The sequence below is a fragment of the Anomaloglossus baeobatrachus genome, chromosome 5 (assembly GCF_048569485.1).
Source record: "Anomaloglossus baeobatrachus isolate aAnoBae1 chromosome 5, aAnoBae1.hap1, whole genome shotgun sequence".
Lineage (NCBI taxonomy): Eukaryota > Metazoa > Chordata > Amphibia > Anura > Aromobatidae > Anomaloglossus > Anomaloglossus baeobatrachus.
This window is the reverse complement of record NC_134357.1, coordinates 377,031,198-377,049,513: the sequence shown is the minus strand read 5'-3', so window position 1 is coordinate 377,049,513 and position 18,316 is coordinate 377,031,198. Positions and strand designations below refer to the sequence as shown.

The window sequence follows — 18,316 nt, the reverse complement described above, 5'->3', positions numbered from 1 at the left end:
TCAATCTCCTGTTCTCTGTGTGTAGTTTGGGGTCTGTCACTCTCTACATGCTTCCATATGTAGGGTGACGTGTGTCATTCTCTATCAGTTCTCTGTGTGTAGTGTAGGTTTGCTCACTCACCACCTGTTCTCTGTGTGTAGTGTGGGGTCTGTCATTCTCTAACTGCCCTCAATGTTTAGTTCAAGATCTGTCACTCTCTACCTGTTCTCTGTTCATAGTGTGGGATCTGTCACTCTCTACCTATTCTCTGTTCGTAGTGTGGGGTCTGTTACTCTCTACCTGTTCTCCTTGTGTAGTGTGGGATGTGTCATGCTCTACCTATTCTCTATCTGTAGTGTGGGGTCTGTCACTCTCTACCTGTTCTCTGTGTGTAGTGTGTTGTCTTTCACTTGCTACCTGTTCTCCGTGTGTAGTGTGTTGTCTGTCACTCTCTACCTGTTTTCTGTGTGTAGTGTGGGGTCTGTGATTCTCTACCTGTTCTCTGTGTATAATGTGGGTTCTCTCACTCTCTACCTGTTCTCTGTGTGTTATGTGGGTTCTCTCACTCTCTACCTGTTCTCTGTGTATAATGTGGGCTCTCTCACTCTCTACCTGTTCTCTGTGTGTTATGTGGGTTCTCTCACTCTCTACCTGTTCTTTGTGTGTAGTCTGGGTTCTCTCACTCTCTACCTCTTTTTTGTGTGTAGTGTGGGGTCTGTCACTCTCAACCTGTTCTTTGTGTGTTATGTGGGTTCTCTCACTCTCTACCTGTTCTCTGTGTGTAGTGTGGGGTCTTTTACTCTCTACCAGTTCTCTGTGTGTAGTGTGGAGATTGTCACACTATACCTGTTCTCTGTGTTTAGTGTGGGTTCTTTCACTCTCTACCTGTGTTCAATGTCTAATATGTGGACTTTCACTTTATACCTTCCCATCACGTTGTAGGGCAGGGGGACACTCTCTACATGCTACACATGGAGTCTGCCACTCTGTATATGTCCTCCATGTGTAGTGTGGTGAATGTCACTGTCTACCTGGCCACCCAGCTAATATAGAGCAAACAAACTTCTGCAGCAAAGACGTTTCTTCAGTGAGTGCCCTGCACTAACCTAAATTGTTATTATTTTTTTTTAACTGGTACCCCAGGAAACTGGGTCATATCTATACCTCACAGGTCCTGAGGGTGGCTGAAAATATGGTGGCTAGTGATGAGCGAGCACTAAAATGCGTGAGTGCTCGGTTCTCAAATCGAGCAGGTTGAGAGACAGAAAGACAATTTAGAGTAGAGACATGCAGTGCACTGAGGACATAGTCATGTGGAATAAGAGACTGTTGAGAACATACTTTTCTAGTCAAATTATGCTATTCAGAAATCATGGACAGTAGCAATTTTCATTGCCCAATTGGAAAATCATAATTAATGATAAAGATTATAAATCATATCTTCACTTCAATATACTAATATAACCATTAAGTGAGCTATAAAATGAAGAAAGTATAATCATAATGACCTGTTCTATTGATCCCAAATCTGTCTTCATGCATAAAATCCCTTGGTATGTCCAGTAATTTGTGGGTGGTATTATTGTAAAGTGGAAGCGTTTAGGAACCACAGCAACGCAGCTGCGACGTGGTGACCACAGGCTACAGAGCAGGGTCGCCAAGAGCTGAGGCACATAATGCATAAAAGTCACCTATGTGCTGCTAACCATCAGTGCCTTGAAACCTGCCACCTGGGGCACAGAGCTACGTAAGTGCCCCTCCATCCAGCCAGGAGCAGTGCCAAGAATGCCCATCCTCAGTTCCTCTTATTCTCCCCTCATCGCCTTTGGGTAAATGAGTACAACAAAAAAGAAGGAATTTCAGAGAAAAACCCTCTGCAGTATGAAGGGAAATATTAACGTCATGATCTATCTTCTAGTAACTCATTCCATTGTGGAAGCACAATCAATTATAAAATCAAACAATACAGTGATTGTCCTAGTACTGCCGGACCAGATAATAAATCAGAATCCAACCCTACTGACAAGTGGCGGCTTGACCTGAAAATATTCTGCTTGTGAAAGGAGGTGGACTTGTTGCATCTCCCCCTGAAGACACCAATTGCGTTATTGTCATGTGAAGTGTATTATGTCCTGTGTGTTGTGAAGGTAATGTAATATGAATAATGAAATTATCAAAGAGAAAAGTCGGGCACTTCAGCCTAGGTTGCCAGGCAGTGGAGCCGTACTCACAGTTCTGGAGCAATCAGCTGTTTTCTGGATATCATATGTTCCTGGGCTGATGGTGCCTGACCGAGTGGTGCTCAGCGAGCAGAATAGCAAAGTTCCAGTAATCCAGAAAAAGAAGGCGGAAGCTCACAGGGTAAGTGGCCAAAAAACTTTATTCTGCTATCGCAGACAAGCTCAGGAACAGTGAGGGGAGGACGGAGTGCAGGGACAGGGGGCGGACGATAGCCTGTTTCACGCTGTGAGTAGCACTTCAAGTCCTGACTTGTCAAAGCGCTACTCACAGCGCAAAACAGGCTGTCGTCCGCTCCCCGTCCCTGCACTCCGTCCTCCCCTCACTGTTCCTGAGCTTGTCTGCGATAGCAGAATAAAGTTTTTTGGCCACTTACCCTGTGAGCTGCCGCCTTCTTTTTCTGGATTACTGGAACTTTAATATGAATAATGATGTAATGTATAATGTGTAACAATGTAGTAGTGGTTATGTTGACAATAGGGCAAGAGGTAGTTAAAGTTAGGACTAGCCCACAATGGGAGGGGGTTAGCATGCAGGGAAAGAGACAGTTTTCTCTGATGGAGTTATAGACCACTGTGTGACTACAGCGAACCTTTGGTCTGAATGGGTGTCAGGGCCACATGCAGTAGGTGACCTGTGTCAGACATAAGTAAGGAGACTGGAACCGGAATAGCGTGAACCAAAGTAATCAACCATGGTACAGAGCAAGGTACTGCTTCAGGTCTAGGGACCGACGATTGGTTTGAAATGACTTAATTAGAAGTCCTTGTACCCGGACCTTTTTAACAGTCAGACCCAAATGACTTACAGCTTCTAAAGGTAATGGGTCAAAATGGAATAGTACACAAGACAAGCCTGTTCCAAGCATGTGTTCCTTAAGAGTCTGAAAGCTTGAATCCAGCAGCCATAATGGCAGGACTCCCCTCCTTTGGGAAGAGAATCAGACTCAGAACCCCAGGGAGGATAATGTGGAGCTACGCTGTGTTGTAGTGAAGTTGGCCAGACCTGTAAGAAAAGTTCATCTCAGATTTGTCTGAAGAAGGTGTCCTTAAGAATACTCCGTGTTACTCAAACGTATGAGAAGCAACATCTTGCCCATGACTACCACTCTGTGCCATGCTACACATGCATGGAAAAAATTACATTGTCCACATGTATAAAGTGTTGCTGACAAAAAGGACAACTATTTATGCATTTCATTATTCTGCTTTTAATTATTATAATTTATAAAATTCACTTTGTCAAGACTGTCAAGGATCTTTTTAACAATTAGCATATTTAACCCATCCACAGTATAGGTAATAAATATCTCATCGAGTGAAAGGCCCCCACAATTACTAGATGGGAATCCTGAGCTCCATATTTGAATGGATCAGTCATTGAGCATGAACTCTAATGTTCCATTTAATATCTAGAGGAACTAAAGGAGAGAGCGGAGCAGTCTTCATATCTTAACATCAGACAATGATTACCATGACATGTTTGAAAGCCACTGTCTTTAAGCTCCTCATTACTGTGGTAGTGAAGCAAGGAGGAATGGGGGTTTCGGGATCTTCCATAACCAAACATTTATCAACTTGGGGGTAGGTGATAAATGTATATGATGGAAATACCCATTTAAGTAGGGTGATAGATAAGCACTTTTTGTTAGAAGGATCTCTGACAATAAGCAGTCTACAGAGTGTTTCCCTTTTGAGAATTCTAGGGATCAGATGTAATTTGTGGGGGAACCCAGCAGTCACTACAGGGGGGATAAAACATGGCACTGTTCCAACTGAAATAAATGAATGCATAGATTGAAAGACAATCTTTGTAGCTGTTTTCTAATCTGTAAAATAATGAGACAAGGGACATCCCTGTAGTAAGTGAGGCTACTCTAAAGGGATTAAAAAAAAGATCATCCATTAATATTGTGTAATTTTTTCCCCTACCATTCCCAAAAAAACCCAAAAAACAGTTTTGTTAAAACAATTCAAAATTGGTGGGATATAATTTTTTTTACCAACCCTGATATTCAATTTTAATGAAAAGAGTGCCCTAACAAATATAAAGATTGACCCTTCACAAGTAGAAAAGCAGAAGCCTAGGAGAGAAAAACAGGGGGATATCGCCATTCATGAAAATGCAGCATTTTCTACCATTCAGGGGTTGTTAAAAGCATGCTTAAGGTATACAAAAGGTTTTGACTTTTTTCTAAATGCTTCAGCTACAGTGAAGGACATTAGGTAATGAGGGTAATTAATATACTATTAATAAAGCCGAGCTATCAGGCATGGTATATGATGAGCTTGAATGAAATCAATAAAATGTAGGAGACATCTGTAGGTATTTTGTAACCAACTCTCCTAATCTATACATCCATCATAATCAAATATTTTTTGTGCCACCATTACTTTGACATTCGGAACAACCCTTAAGAAATGCACTTATGTAACATAGCCCCTTTAATAAGCTACATTCCCGCAGTGCGCACATCCTAAACAAGGTGACATGAGGTAGAAGCTAACTATTTTGCTCCAAGGCTTTGATTAAACTGGAAGCTGACCTCAATATGGCGAGAAAGATTTGTCTCCAACAGCCTGGGGACTAGAGATGACATTTGGAATAACCTACTGCTGAGTGTTATCAAAGCAAGAATAGTCAATAGGAAATTAGCTTAAAAAATCCTCAAGTCACAATATTTGAGTCTGAAGAACAATCCGCTAAACCTTAGAGTAAGGAAGTTGTACACCTGGCCATAATACATGGACCTTTCTGACTTGGAAAGGGTGAACAGAAGAACAAGGCTCGGGGCCATGTACTTTCCTTGTCCTGTGATAGGTCAACAAGAAAGCTTTAACACAAGGTGACAGAGCTGGAGAAAGCGGAAAAGTGGGACTGCGTGAAGGAGTTTGGGTAACATTGTGCACTCATGATGGATTATCAGACGATTGCTGACATACTGCATCAGCTTTGACATTTGCTAGAGGAAACCACAGAAATGTCAGGTCTCGATGAAGGAACCTCACTCATCTGTTTCAACCGAATTCCATTAATTAGTCTATCCTATAAACGTCGCAGCCGTACTGTTCATGGACGTCAGTACTATCCATAAGAACAGCTTATCAATTTAATCAGACCTAGTGACATTATCGTGAACTGGAGTAACTGTGGCTTACACATGGGTGATCTCAGTGCCTAATAGTGAGAAGCAGAAAAATGTCTGCTAGTCTGCTACTTATGCAAATACAGTCCATAGAAGCATTGTGCTTTCAAGTCATTTTATGGTGGAAAGGTTGGGACACTACAAATGGTTCCTTGACCAAATCTAACCTAGAATAAGTGAAATAAATAATTCCTCTCACGTGGGCCACAACTTATAGACTTTAGAAATACATTTGGCTGATAACGTAGCACATTTGTAAAGACAGCCTGATGAATGGGTGGAGGGACATGAGAAATATGCATTATAAATGTGAACATCTTACAGCGTTCACCCTCAGAAACCGAGATTGTAGAGAGAGTAGTGGAGGGTATATTTGGAAAATCCCACCTTAGGCGACAAGAGTGCTTTACCCAAATCTAAGCCTTACCTTCTACTTACAACACAAGTGACCCAGACCCCAGCTATATCTTGCTTTGGACACATTAAGAGAGGTCCAATGAAAAAGACAGATACTGAGGACAGTTGTTGGACTGATGAGTGGTTACAATTCTGGCCACAATAGCAAGAAGCCCATAGAGACAAACGGATGATTAGGTTCTAGTAGACACATATTGCAAATGCTTGACAAAAACAAATCTGATTAGTTGATCATTGTACTTCTTCTACTTAGTTTTGTATATAGAAGTGAAGTCCTATAGGGAAGATTAATCTTGACCCCCATTATGGTGCTGGGATTTACCACCAAGGATAAAAGGAACTGCCCTTTTCTGATCTTCTTTGACCTTTGGGGCACTTACCTGCCCTTTGCCAACAATGCAGTTCTTTTGGAGAACGGAGACCTATACAGGTTTTCACTACCCAGTAGCAAAATGGCTAAGACTAACCAAGGTTAGATTTCCACCCTATAGTATGGACATGATATACAATAAAACCTCTTTGAGACCAACTTAAATGATATTAAAAAGTGGTGTTCTAAGAGGATGGTCCTCTAAAGTAAAGTGTCCAGTATGTTTAATATAACTAGGAAATGACAATCTGTCAAAGGAAATCCAGTCAGGAGAAGGGGTGGTCTTTTAGGGAGTTTTTATCATATTATTTAACATATTTAACATATTACATATACAGAACAAAATAGGATAATACTATCATCACCACGATCATAGTCCATGATTATACTATAGATTTTTAGATCTTGAGGTTAATATGACATAGAATAAGGTCAGTGGTCTATGAATTCACTCAATTTATTTTCTCAATTGCATAGATTTATTGACCTGTCAAAAGTGAGAATAAGTCCGGCCTACAGCATCTACACACTATTTGAATACACAAATGTTTTTTTACATTCAAAAAATTTTTTTTTGGCTGATTATTTAGAATTATACATACTCTACTGTGTTTGTTGCCATATACATTTGGTTCATTTATAAGACCATAGCTTAACAATGTCTTGCACTTTAACTTTACATTTTAGAAAATTTCCAAGAAAAAACGTTAATAATGGGAATTAGGAAAATGTGACAACAATGATTTCAATTACTATTAGGACCTGGGGAAATCTTCTGGAGAAATGACTGAATTAATGGGTCTGCCTTCCCGGCTGAGAAAAGAAACCCATCAGAGCACGAAAACAGTAATAATGGCGCAGTGGTCCACACATAAACACGGCTGTATTTTACAGTGGACATGAAGACTTGGTAAAGGAAGCCATTGTATATGCTGAAAAACAACCCGATCTCTATATATGCTACTCCACTTCTCTCACTGACCCTCATTCAAAAACTAATATAAATTAAAATGAAGCCTTTGAATTTTGCAAACCTCACCAATCAATCAGAATTTACCATATTTTCCAGATTATAAGACACACTTTTTTTCCCCACAAAACTGGGGGTAAAATGGAGGTGTGTCTTATAATCTGGATATGGCTTACCAGAGCAGTGTTGGTGGAGCGGAGTCACATGAGGCAGGGTCGACAATATTGAGGGCTTGGAGGAGGGGGTGTTACTGCAGTAGAACGGCTTAGGAGGGTCACAGGACGGAGGGTCAGCGATGCAGCAGACGCCATTGATCTTACAGCGGGCTGTGGGCTCCATTGAATCACCCACAGTTGACACGATGGACTTCAAGAAAATGGCCGCAGAGGCGGCATGTGTGCAGATTGACGCGATGGACTTCAAGAAAATGGCTGCAGAGTCCTATCTGCGCATGCGCCACCTCCGCAGTCATTTTCTTGAGGTCAATCTCATCAACTGCAGGCGATTCAATGAAGCTCGCACTGCGCTGGCAGATCAATTGCGCCTGCCGCCGCGACACCCCCGAGCCCGCAGTATTGCCGATCCTCCGTTCACTGAACCTCCTGAGCCCAAAGCATTACCCACTCTGCCTCCTGTGACCCTCCTGAGCCACTCCATCACCACCGCTCCCCCATGTTGAAATATTATAAGATGCAATAGGATTGTAAGACGGATCCTCATTTTAACATTAAAAACTATTTATTCCTATTTTCCTCCTCTAAATTTGGGGTGCGTCTTAAAATCCAGTGCATCTTATAAAATGAAAAATACGTTTTTTGTTTTTTTTTGGGAGCCGTAATCTGGTTCTGGGTACCTGCTCTCCTTTTTGAGGCCTATTACAATTTCTTAAAAGGTTATACTCAGGAGCGCACCGCTCCCCATCAGACTGATTTTTTCACTGCCGGGTACTGGTGACTGACCAGCGGCATAGTTGCCCCACTGGCCTGAAATGTGCACGCAATGAGCTGTAGATGTTAAAAAATGTACAATATCAGGGAAAGGGAGAACATTTTTAGTACATCGTAAATGATAAAAGTGCTCTTATTTACAAGACCTATCCAACAATACCAACTGATGAAGATGTGAAAAAACCTTTAAAGAATCATTTTGACAAATCTACTGTTTACTACTACTATAAAGATCTTGAATATGGAAATATTGGAATTTTGTACTTTATATATATCTAATAAGCATTAGACTATAGTTTATACTGCATCCACTAAAATAGATGGAGTATTCTGGTATTTGGGTATATGGAAATATCATTGGATAAAGTCAATAACAATCATATATTGTAAAAGACCTTGAATACCTTTAAATTTACACTTTTATTTTTTTTTTATATTATACTAAGAAAGTTCATGTAAACATATAATAAAGAAAAATGTATTGTAGTGGTTCTTTTCTATATAAAAATGTATCATGGCGGACACAGACAGAAGAGGGCCCCTATGCATAAACAAGGCCATTTGCAGACCAATAGCTCAACATAATGCACAATTATACCTACTTTAGAGGTGGAAATTGGCCCGTTTACCTTTGATCCTTGTCCGCCTTCACAGGCTGCACCAATGATATGTTCCATATCATACCCTTTTAGTAATAATATACCAGTTACAACCAGCATACAGCCTTACACCACACCATTACATGCATCATTAACAAAACAGTAACATAGGTTGAAGTCTTGGTGTGAACATTGCAATTAGTAACATGAAAAGTTAAAGCACCCTCCCAAAATATCTATATACTATCCTATCTATGCATGCTACGTGACATTCCTCAATATCTTTAACTTTTTATATAATTGTGATGTATGTTTGGTGCTACAATTCAGTATCCAAACCTGCATAAAAACTAAATCCCATCACGCACATTAGCTGTTGGCCAAGCAATCAAACGTCTCATGACTATCTTTGCTGACTCCTCCATACACAGGATTTCTAGGATGACCACTCCTCTGTTCTCTATGATGGAATTGCTGCTAGGCTCCACCTGCTTCGTCTAATCATCCAGAGAACAAAAAGATAGCCAGTGCGAAATTCAACAAACTGGAGTCTTCCCTCCACCATTATTATCTCTCGGGGGAGAGTTGGGAGAGCCCTAAATATGTGTATGGGGTCTTAATACTAGCAGACTATCTTTTGTATTGGGGCCTTTTGACTCTTTCCCAATAGATGATGTTGGAGGAAAGAAGTATCAGTCATGTTAAATTTTAATGCCTGATACATTTGTACTTCTGATAGATTTTGGCCAAACACACTGGTTGAAGGTATATGGGCATCTTAAATTTTGCTTCTATTAGCCATATTACAACATAGACCCCTAGAGCTGTTGGCTGAACCCTGGTTGAAGATGTGTGGACACCTTAAGTCTGGCCCTATTAAACTTCTACTAAGACATTTCAAGGGAATATGTCAACATTCTTTTGCTATGTAAGCTAAGGACAGCCTGCTATAGGAGTTAAAAAAAGCAACTGTGCTTCTCTTATCTGTGTGTGTCCAACTGTATACACAAACTGAAGGGTTTATTACCCTGTGATTAACATTACAGGACTAGAAACCCAAGTGCAGGCCAGTCCTACACACCCCCTGCTGTGACTGACACCTCACAGTCAATGCACAATTTCTATTGAGGGTCTGGTGTGGGCGGAAGAGTTCTATCAGCTCTGCTGTATTCCTGAATCTAAATTCTTTGATTGTTTCAGAATGGCTGCACCCAGTAGTCTATGTAATACACCACTGGATTAAAAATCTGCTTGCCTACATTATACTGCTGTCAGATAAGGCAGCAAAAACCTGCTGACAGATTCCCTTTAATTTATATAAATGAATGATATAGAAGATAAAAGGTGGCAAGTATTGGATACTAAATGTTTTACTACTATGTCAAAGCAAAGACACATATGGATCAATAAGAAGCTAATAATTGAGATTCAACATTGCTCCGGCACCTGTACAATCCACTATAGTAATATTTTGGGAAAAGTATATTACTATGAAGACAATAGAGGAGATTAACTATGAAAAATGTACAACGCAAGGGTAAAACCTAATATGCTATACCATGTCTCAGGAAAATCTGGTGCAAATTTCCACACAAAGTAAGCCAACTAATAGTATCATAGTATCATAGTTTTTAAGGCTTGCGATGTCGCAACGTGCAAAGCCCGCCTAAGTCCATCTAGTTCAACCCGTAGCCTAAAGCCCGCTTTACACACTTCAATATATGAAGGGAATAGCGCGATCAGCTGAGCTGTCACTGAGGTTACCCGCGGCCACCGCTGTATCCAGTGACAGCGGGTAACAGTCCCAGAACTGTCGCATCTAATGTATGCGGCAATTCTGGGCGGCTGCTGACTGATATTGTTAGGCTGGGTGGCTCCCCATAACGTGGAGCTCCCCATAGTGAGAATACCAGCCTTCAGCCGTATGGCTTTATCTGGCTGGTTTTAAAATTGGGGGGGACCGCACCCCATTTTTTTAATTATTTATTTCACTGCACACTATAGACACACCCACCGGCTGCTGTGATTGGGTGCAGTGAGACACCTGTCACTCAGCGTGGGGGCGTGTCTCACTGCAACCAATCATAGGCGCCGGTGGGCGGGGAAAGCAGGGAATACGAGATTGTTTAATGAGCAGCCGGCTTTTTCAAAATAGTGAAAGCCGCCTGAGCAGTGTGAATGCCGTGCAGCGCCGCGCCGGTGATCGGGGATCGGTAAGCATATGAGAGAGGGCTGCTCACTTCAGTCACTCAGGGGATTAGCGGTCACCGGTGAGCCCTTCACAGGTGACCGCTAATCAGGACGCGACACAGACAGAGCCGCAGCATGACAATGAAGTCGGGTGAAGTTCACCCGAGTTCATTCTGATCGTGCGGCTCTTTCTGTGTCGTCTGTCATCTGCCATTCAGCTCTGCTACATGGCTGTCTGTGTCTGCTGTCAGCGGCCATGCAGCAGAGCTGAATGGCAGATGACATAGTAAAAAACGCATCCCTACACATTACACACGCTTGGCAGGTCAATAAATAAAAAAAAAAAAAAAAAAAGGGTTCCCAATGCATACGTCACAGAACACATGATCTAAAGGATTGCACACAAAATTGATCAATTTAACATAGACTACTAACACTCGTGTGACAGCAAATGAACGACCTACGTGCGATCTCATAAGATCCCGTATGCAACCTGGGCGTGTCACATCGCAAATGCGATTGTACAACTAATTGCAACGTGTAAAGCAGGCTTAACATGTTGATCCAGAAGAAGGTAAAAAAAAAAACAATGTGGCAAACAGGTTCCAATGGGGAAAAAAATCCTTCCTGACTCCACATAAGGCAATCAAATCTGCAAATATTGAAATTCTACTCCGCATGCCCCCAACAAGGTCATTAATAAATATGTTGAAAAGAAGCGGGCCCAATACTGACCCCTGTGGTACCCCACTAGTGTAAGCTTAGTCAAAACAATAAAAAGTTGCACCAAATTTATCAACCAGCATAACACATTGTGAAAAATCTACCAAATTTTTAAATTGACAGTTTTAAAAGATATATCAACTAATAGTCTACTTTTTTCAATAAATAAAAAAAAATTATTTACTTGTGGTTTTACTCATTTAACTCTACATAGGTGGCGCTATGCAATTAAACAGCAAGCCATAATATCCCCTCATTGATGATATGTAAAAGCAAGTTCCATTCATTCAGCAGACTACAGCCATTTGTAGATAATGATGGGGGGAAAATCATCCATGTGTGTGGGATATTTTACATCTGACCAGCATGGTCCTTCATAGCCATGTACAGCTAAACACCTGCCCCTCCTATTCCTTCCTAGCATATTAATGACTTCTTTATAATATGAAATGTTTGAGATGACAATGTGGAGAGAGCGTCTTTGAATGGTTTATGGTATAAGCCAAGTACCACCTCTACTGCTCGGCTATTATATAGACAGTCACTATGCGGAAAATGAGCTCTGTAACCTCTAATTATGTACAATTTATTTAAATGGTGCCTAATACCAAAGTATCAACATCTGCCGGAATCAAAAGAACAAGACAATGTGTTGTTACATGTATGCAAACATGAGGCTGCCCAAATACAGATTTATTCCATCCATTTTATTATTGCATCTATAGATTTCAATTATTGCACAATGTCACATTCAAAGTCAAATCATTCATCATTCATAAGCCAATTCACATATACAATAAGAAGTAAGCGGATCAAATAACCATTGTATATGCTGGGAAAACAGAAAGCGTGACCTGTACACACATTTAATTTCTATATGTGTGGATAGATAGATAGATAGATAGATATAGACAGACAGACAGATAGAATCATAGATAGATAGATAGATAATGAGAGATAGATAGATAGATAAATAGATAGATAGATAGATAGATAGATAGATGGAGGGATAGATAGATAGATAGATAGATAGATAGATGGATAGATAGAGGGATAGATAGATACATAGATAGATAGATAGATAGATAGATAGAGGGATAGAGGGATAGAGGGATAGATAGATGGATAGATAGAGGGATACATAGATACATAGATAGATAGATCAAGAGATAGATAGATGGATAGAGATAGATAGATAGATGGGTAGAGAGATAGATAATGAGAGATAGATAATGAGGCAGATAGATATGAGATACATAGATAGACAGGTAGATAGATAGAATAGATAGAGAATTGGAGATATAGGAGATAGATAGATAGAGAATTGGAGATAGATATATAAATAGTATAGATAGAGAACTGGAGATATAGGAGATAGATGGATAGATAGAGGGATAGTTAGATAGATAGACAGACAGACAGACAGAGTGATAGATAGATAGATAGATAAATAGATAGATAGATAGATAGATAGAGAGATAGAGAGATAGATAGATAGATAGATAAATAGATAGATAGATAGATGGCTGGCTAGATAGAGGGATAGATAGATAGATAGATAGAGAATTGGAGATAGATGGATAGATAGATAGATAGATAGATAGGAGGGATAGATAGATAGATAGATAGATAGATAGATAGAGAATTGGAGATAGATGGATAGATAGATAGATAGATAGATAGATAGATAGATAGGAGGGATAGATAGATAGATAGATAGATAGATAGATAGATAGATAGATAGATAGATAGATAGATAGATAGAGGGATAGATAGAGAATTGGAGATAGATAGATAGATAGATGGATGAAACAGAATAGGAGATAGACAAATAAAATCAACCAAGAAATAAAGCTATTTGTAGAAATACACCAGAAAAATAAACCTATGCAAAATTCTTACACAGTTTATTGGCTTATCATCACTCACATTGGTCTCTCTATTCATGTCACATAATGGTCTGCCATTTTTTAGGCCCTTTAAAAGAAACACAGGTTACCCTCCTGTTACACTATCACTTGTTTAGTAACGAAGAAGAACAATGCTGGATCTATGTTATTTATCACATGGTGAATAGACTAAGGCATGTTTCTTACTAAATTTACAATCATCTATATATCTATTTTCTCTCCTACTATCTATCTATCTATCTTATCTAGATCTATATACATATAGAATATATATATATTCATTTTTTTCTCTCTATCCATCTATCTAGTATCTACTATAACGAATAATTATTTGTTTTGCGCGTTTACCTAAAACCTGACCATCCAACTCCACCCATGTCACTATGTTGTTCTAGGAAGAAAATCTCTTCTGCCCACCATCACTCACTACTCTGGCATGCAGCTCCTTATGTCTTAGCCTCCTAGACCATCATGAGTCTTCTATGGCAAATGTTGGGATTTACTGACGTCGTTCCTGAATGGTTTGGTTTTGGGTAGATTTATACAGTCATGGTTTATTAACAAATAGTTTAATTATTAAGCAATGTTCTATCTATCTGTCTGTCTGTCTATCTCTCTATCTATCTATCTATCTATCTATCTATCTATCTATCTATCCCTCTATCTATCCCTCTATCTATCCCTCTATCTATCTATCTATCTATCTATCTATCTATCTATCTATCTATCTATCTATCTATCTATCTATCTATCTTTCTATCTGTCTGTCTGTCTGTCTGTCTATCTCTCTATCTATCTATCTATCTATCTATCTGTCTGTCTGTCTGTCTATCTCTCTATCTATCTATCTATCTATCGATCATTTATCCCCTTAGAACAATAATCGAGGATGACAAAAAACCTATAACTATTTTTGACCTTCTATGTGCATTATAACTGAGGGGTATCACCATTAAGGCAACTACACATTAGCATAGGTACGGACTATATGACCTTCCATGAAGCTGCTCCTGATGACCTTGCCACTCATTCCAAATTCATCCCATTACTCATATGCAGCATTATCAGATGTTGCATCTCCAAATAAAAGATTGCAAGTTTACAACACTGTCTATCCGTATTGGATTTTTTTTCCTGTATGTCCTTCACACGCCTTCAGTCTTCAGTCCCATAAAAGCAATGAGACTGCAAGCTCTTGAGCACTAGAAAATCTAGTGAAGGTGATTTGGTCCTGACACAGCATCTTTCAACCTAAAAATTCAACGTATATTCACTATAACTGGAGTAGGAGTGACCTCAGTGGCTAATCCCATTCTTCAAACCACCCGTTACTAGTCTTTCACAGTCTTCATGCTTTTTGGTAATGGAAATATATGTTCCTTCAAAAAGACACAAGGGCAGAATAGAGGAGTCTCCGAATCCTAGTCTGAAAACGTACAGCCCCAGCATTCCAGCCCAGCAATCATCATCTATCATGCACTTTGTCCGATGCCGGATTTCTAATGAAGAATATTTCATGCATTTACCTTTCACCTCATCAGCATTCTGTCATGTGATGTATGAGGCGCCCCTTATTCCAGCGCCAAGTCACCTTGGAACCATATGTAAACATCTGAGATACTAAAATGGCATTATTATCTCTTACTTGTATACCTAACAGATAAACATATATGACCATTTTGTCCAACTAACGTATTGAATGAAGAACATCTATACGTCTTGTTGATTGACATCTCAAGGGTGCACGTTGATAATCCGCTATAACCATAGTGATATAAACCCCTTTCCTCTATTGAAGACCTTCAAAACTGAGCGTCTTCCTTCAACCATTTTGGATATATACCTCTCATTTCCTTTCTTCTGCAAAACCATATACCCTGTACATTATCCAAAAATGCACCAAGGTCACACATCTGATCTACCACCAGCCACGCATATCAACAGTCATTGTCGAGCTGAACACCAACCTTCAAAATGATAGGTGACCACCAGAACAAATGAAAGCAATAATAAAAAAAAGACTATGAGATTCTCCCAGCGTTCAGGCTCAGCAATATTTTCAGTGTCCTACCCTTCTCGTCATCCATTTCCCCATCATTCCAGTTCTCCACACCGGCAATAAGCGCCTGGCCAGAAACGTAATCTTGGCAGCAGAAACCAGGGATATCGCGAACATTTAGACACGTAGAGCTGGTGAGTGCGATGGCAATACACCAAAGTTGCGTTCACTTACCTAGCAGCATTCTTGATTACGTCTTATCGTTCCGTCTTCCCTTCCGAAATCGCTATCAGATTTTGCAGAGCGGCTGCATACGTACGCAGATCCTTCTGGCTGAACCCTGATAGAGAGGCGACTGGCCTCCAATTTGTTCACCTTCCCAAATGATACACTTATACCTCAATTAAAAGCTTAATGCTCCACTGATCTCTGCCTGTAGGAGGTAAACAAGCGGCACTCTCTCCACAGTCACTGGCCCTCGCTTTAACCCAATCACCAAGCACAGATGCAGAAATTACCTAGTGTAGCCTCTCCCAGCTGAGAGCTCTGCAAACCAAAAGATACTGTATTAACATACAAATCGGATGGGAGGTCTAAGGAGTTGGTAAGGAGGGGTGGGTAGAGGGAGAGAAGTCAGAACGTACTTCTCATCCCCTCACACTGAGGCCATGCCAGTCTCCTTTACACACATTTCCCTGGCACACTTTAGAAGCTGGGCTGCCACTGCATCATGCGCCATTCTGTGTCCTTCCAGGAGCTGGGATGCAAAGGTGAGAGAACTTCAACCCAACCATAGACTGTCAGCTCCGCAGATCACTGATAGACTTCTGCTATTGACTTTTTGTGTATTTATCTGTATGAAACATATCCATCTTTTGCAAAATGTTATGCAAACACAGAGTTAAAAGGAAGGAACAAAGTGTGTTTCAGGCTAAGGCTGTTTGAAGTCTGATAAGATCCAATTATCCCGTCAGTCGAGCTTTTCGCTATCAATGGAGAAAGCTCAGGTTTTATCTGATTATCATCCTCCGGGATAATACCGTGTACAGATTAGCTTTGAAATATTTTACATATTATAGCCTCTACCACTTTTGCTGGGGGATCTGTCCTGTAATCCACTACTCATTCTGTCAAATGTGATCAAACAAATCCCTCAGCAGACTGTGACGCTCGCCTCTTAGATTACAAGGTCCTCCTAAAATAGTTTGCTGTCATTAATATATGTAAAAATCCATTTTCTGTGGTGGATGTATATATGGAATAGAAAAGGTCTGGAAAAGTCTAGGATGGGGCGTAGAGGTAAATGAGGTTCATCCATATACAGTATATAAATGTATGTTCTTAGGAGTAGCAGTAGTAGTGGATGCAGGGTTCTGGTCAAGGGTCAGATGAAAGGATGGACTGAAGACTGATTGGGTATAGACAACCACTCTATGGGAACAATATTTGTCTATGGAAGTAAAAAAAAAATGTTTCAACTCTTACTGTACTTAGGTCAAAATTTGTCTTTGGTGACAATGGTAAATGCTATATTCACCTTGTATGTGTGCAACATTAGAATGGTTTCCTATAATATGAAGAAAAAAAACTATCATCTATCTATCTATCTATCCATCACATATCTATCTATCTATCTATCTATCCATCCATTTTGTATCTATGTATCTATCTATCTATTCATCACATATCTATCTATCTATCTATCTATCCATCCATTTTGTATCTATCTATCTAGCTATATATTCATCTATCAACCATCTATCCATCTATCCACTCACCTATCCATCAATCATCTACTTATCAATCTATCCATCATCCATCTATCTATCATTTACCCAACATCAATCCAGCCACCCACCTACCTATCCATCCATCTATCCATCCATCCACCTACCCATCCATCATCTATCCATCCACCCAACCAACCATCCATTCACCCCCCTATCCCTCTATCTATCATCTATCCATCAGCCATCCATCCATTCACCCACCTACCTATCCATCCATCCATCCAGCCATTCACCCACCCACCTATCCATCCATCCATCCATCCATATTATTCAAAAAAAGAAAATTCTTAATGTTCATTTCCTCCATAAAATTTCTTGTGATTTTCAAGATCTCTGCTTGCTGTTCATCAGAAGAAACTCTCATATTGTCTTTGCTTTGCAGAAAAATTTATATCTAAGTAATTTTTCTTTCTAAAAGCAAAAATAAAAAAGTAAAAGAATTACGCTCACATTTTTTAAATTTCACCCTAGTTTTAAAGATCTCCGCTTTCTGTCATTGAAAAGAAATTCTCATTGTTCACTTCCAGGCCATGTGCTAGTCATAGATTGGTTTCCACTTAGTTATCCTTGTTATGAGCCATGTTCTTATGGAAGGACAGCAAGCAGAGATATTGAAAACACAAGAAAATTGATCTGAAGTTTCTATAACTCTTCAGTACTTCAGTAAACAATGAATTGGCTTTATTCGCAGCAATCCACAACACTTAGCGCCATGTGCTTGCCATAACCTGTAATACACTCTACAATTAACTAAAAAAACATTAAAATAATCCATGTTAATTCACCAGCATTGCACGACTAGAAACTCTGAAAAAAGTTAACACCGCCGAAAAAAAATCCAAACAGGCATTTGCCTTAACAGGTAAAAACTTTGTATTGAGGAAACGTAATTTAGCGTAACCATTTTTAAATAATAATTTATTCTATGAATACACGCTGCTGAACACTTTGCTTACTCTGACCCTCCTCAATCAGAGCCTCAGGGTCCAATGAGAAATGAACGACGTTCCTTTATTGTAGTAAGACGTTGCACCGGTA

The 18,316-nt window shown here is 39.8% G+C and overlaps 1 protein-coding gene and 1 long non-coding RNA gene across 4 annotated transcripts in view; one reads left to right on the top strand and one right to left on the bottom strand.

Annotated features, from left to right (window-relative positions):
• ZNF385C (zinc finger protein 385C) overlaps positions 1–18,316 on the bottom strand; it is a 509,180-nt gene that overhangs the window by 168,086 nt on the left and 322,778 nt on the right. The window contains exon 1 of one of the 3 annotated variants that reach the window (XM_075350021.1): positions 15,723–15,974. The exons of the other annotated variants lie outside the window; for them this stretch is intronic. Within the exon in view, the coding sequence (XP_075206136.1) occupies positions 15,723–15,732 (10 nt within the window). The 5' untranslated portion in view covers positions 15,733–15,974. Of the gene's footprint in view, positions 1–15,722; positions 15,975–18,316 lie in introns of those variants that run through there. 3 annotated transcript variants of the gene reach the window in all.
• The window catches only part of LOC142311516 (uncharacterized), a 92,936-nt gene continuing 90,762 nt past the window's right edge, over positions 16,143–18,316 (top strand). Inside the window, exon 1 of the long non-coding RNA XR_012754274.1 lies at positions 16,143–16,258. This is a non-coding gene — a long non-coding RNA (uncharacterized LOC142311516). The remainder of the gene's footprint in view (positions 16,259–18,316) is intronic.